General features: G+C 52.9%; 1 protein-coding gene across 1 annotated transcript; it reads right to left on the bottom strand.

The window, feature by feature from the left end:
• Positions 1-873: 873 nt before the first annotated feature.
• LOC105056164 (uncharacterized) lies at positions 874-2657 on the bottom strand. Its single transcript, XM_073248026.1, has one exon. It carries the CDS (start codon positions 2632-2634, stop codon positions 1021-1023), a length of 1614 nt encoding a protein of 537 aa, XP_073104127.1. The 5' UTR covers positions 2635-2657; the 3' UTR covers positions 874-1020.
• Positions 2658-2963: the final 306 nt, after the last annotated feature.

Here is a 2963-nt window from a genome sequence, read left to right as displayed (position 1 = left end):
GAATGGTTACAATAAAAGGTAGCATGCGAATTAATGCCACTAAATGCCCATAACCCATGATGGTATCATGGATCAAGATTTTTTTTATGGTTATTGGTAAATAAAGTAATGTATTCTTCCCCCTCTATAAAAAGGAAACATAGAGGATATTTTGGTAAGTTTTTTTGATGAAGAAAAGTACTCTCTTGTCAATTTTCTTTCATTATTCTTAAAATTCCTACTAACTTAAGCATCGCAGGGTTCTCCATCGGTGAATCTCTGATGATCGGATATTTTTTGTATATCTCAAAAGCGTCAAATCATTCTCAGATCATCACCTACTATTGATCTCCATCTCAGACATGCACCAACCCTAACTACTCCTTTTTGGTCCGAAGTTTTGCGACAATAATTTTCATCATGTGACTTACAAGAGTCCATATTTCTTTTCTTTTTTTTTTCTTTTTCTAGAGTACAAATCAGTGCAATAAAAAGAAAAAATCTATATGCATGCCTTTGTATATATATATATATATATAGTTTGTGAGCCAAATTTTGTATATCATTGGCATGACCGTTCCATATTTGAAAAGCAAAACGCTTGCTTCTGCTCAAAGGCGCCAAAATTAATGAAGAAGAAAGCAACATGGCAAATATCTTATAATATTTTTTCTATCTGCAGTCAAACTTTCCTTTTAATTCAGCTAGTTGGCACCTGCCTCTCCCATTGGAAGATATTTCATTCAAACACGAATGGCAGCAAATACTCATTTTATTTCTCAAAAAAAAAAAATGTTAGCTATATTGTTTTGGTCCAAATTCATATTGTCAAATTATTCATAATTAATTTGATAGCAAGATCATGCCCTCGATTAGACTGGGTGAATAAAAATATCAAGAAACGCTAATTGAACCATAAATTCCAAAATAAAAAATAAACAAAATTCTGTAGAACCAACATCTCTGTAAATTGGTTTAGACAAACCTAAATATTAATAGAAAAATTTACAGTATATGGTTTATTAAGAAACATCCCAGCCCTCACGCCCGGGTACTTTCACCTCCAGCAACCAGAGCCAACTCCACCTCCTCCCGCCACTCCACACTTCTAGTCTCGTAGTAACTCGTCTTCACCTCATTGGGAAAATAGCTCACCCACACCCTCCCCCCAACCCTCCACCTCACCACCCTCCCCTCCATCTCCCTCCCCACTCTCCAACTGACCCCCTCCGCCAACTCGTCGCCGGCCACCACCACACCACCGGCCTTGCTAAACGCTCTCCCCGATCCACTGTACCTCCGCCGCATCCCACCTCTCGGGTCCCCTCCTCCTCCTCCTCCACCGCCGCGCGCCGGCCTCCACCCCGCCACCTCCGCCCCCGTCGACGCGTCGCACAGCACCCCATCGAACACCCCAGCGCCCCCCTCCGCCTCCTGCTCCCACCGCCAGCTCCGCCCCCGAGACCTCGCCGAAGTCCGCGCCTTGGCCTTAATTCCCGGCGCTTTCGACCTAGCGCCACCGAACCGCCCTGTAATGGTCCGGACCGTCTCCACCTCCCGCTCCGGGTTCCCGCTTGACCGGCCCAGGCTGGGACCAATCGCGTAGGCCGCACCGGCCTCCGGTCCGACCCAAAGCCGGACCCTCGACGGAAAGTGCCTCTCGTCCTCTACGCCATCGCTCTCCTCCTCTTCGTTCCTCCTTCCAAACCGAAGCCCCACCACGTGGAGCCTTATATTATCGACACGTACTCCTATCTTGATGAACCGTGGGTCCCGCAAGCAGACCGTGTACTCTAGCTGGACTACGGCTTCCAGTTGCTGGTGGGCCAACGCATATCGGAGGACCGACCCCTTCGCCTCAAGATTCGTGCCCAAAGAAGCGGTGCCGACCGGGGCCATGGCGCTGACCGGGGCGAAGCCTTTGAGGACCCAGAGACCGTGGGCTTCGGCCGCATAGGAGGGGCAGCAGGTGGCCGGGAGGCGGCGGCCGGCGCCAGGCTGGAGCTCGCGGAGGAGGCACCACTTGGCGAGCATGTAGCCGAGGGAGCGCACGAAGCGCTCCTCGGCGTCGGGCCCTGCGGCAAGGAGGAACCCGCGGAGGGCCCAGCGGCAGTCGAGCGCTCGCTCGAGAGCCGGGCCTAGGGACCGGAAGAAGAGGAAGCCGGCATCTGCCGGCGCATCGTAGGCGCAAAGCCAGAACAGCCGGAGGAGGAGCGCAAGGGCGAAGAAGACCGCTGCCTCATCTCCGGCGCCGGCGATGGCGTCGGAGATGCGCACCATGTCTAGCTTTATAGAGGCGGTGTCGAAGTGGAGGAAGGAGGTGGAGGGGGAGAGGGAGATGACTTCGTGGAGGAGTTGGAGGAGGAGGAGGATGCGGGAGGAGGAGGGGGAGGTGAGGGGGAAGGGTTCGGAGACCCAGATGGTGCTGACGGGATTGGAGGGGTGGGGGAAGCCGTGGAGGGAGATGGAGAAGGTGGCAAGGGCCTCAGCGTTGGAGCCGGCGGTACGGTCGGCGGAGAGGAGGATGGAGCGGTCGGCGGAGGCGGCGAGGGGGAGGGAGGGAGGGGAGGAAGGCCAGTCGGAAGGGCTTGGGAGAAGAGTGAGCCATGACCACACGTCGTCCATCTTTTGGGCTTGTGGAGAAGAAGGCTCCATTTGGGGCTTTGCAGTCTGGGTGATTTAAAGGTAGGGGAGCCCGGCCACAGGCGGAGGATGAGTGGATAAAAGGTGGGCCTCGTCGTTGGTTTTTGTCCTCCTTTTAATTTCGCCTCAACGAGTGGCGGTGGTCCCACAGATTGGACCACCGCCACGTATGCAGAGTCCGTGGGCCAACAAAGTAATACCTGTGGGCCGGCCAACAAAGCTGCCACGTACCTTTTAAGTTAAGCATTTTCCGGTTATTGAGTATATAAACCAAGCGCTGGGGACTGCTGAGAGCTCCTGTGACTTTTGCTACGTGGCTCGTGCAACCACGCTTGTCGGTT

The sequence above is a fragment of the Elaeis guineensis genome, chromosome 13 (genome assembly GCF_000442705.2).
Source record: "Elaeis guineensis isolate ETL-2024a chromosome 13, EG11, whole genome shotgun sequence".
Classification (NCBI taxonomy): domain Eukaryota; kingdom Viridiplantae; phylum Streptophyta; class Magnoliopsida; order Arecales; family Arecaceae; genus Elaeis; species Elaeis guineensis.
Note: the sequence above shows the minus strand (reverse complement) of the source record. Positions and strands in the feature narration are given on the sequence as shown.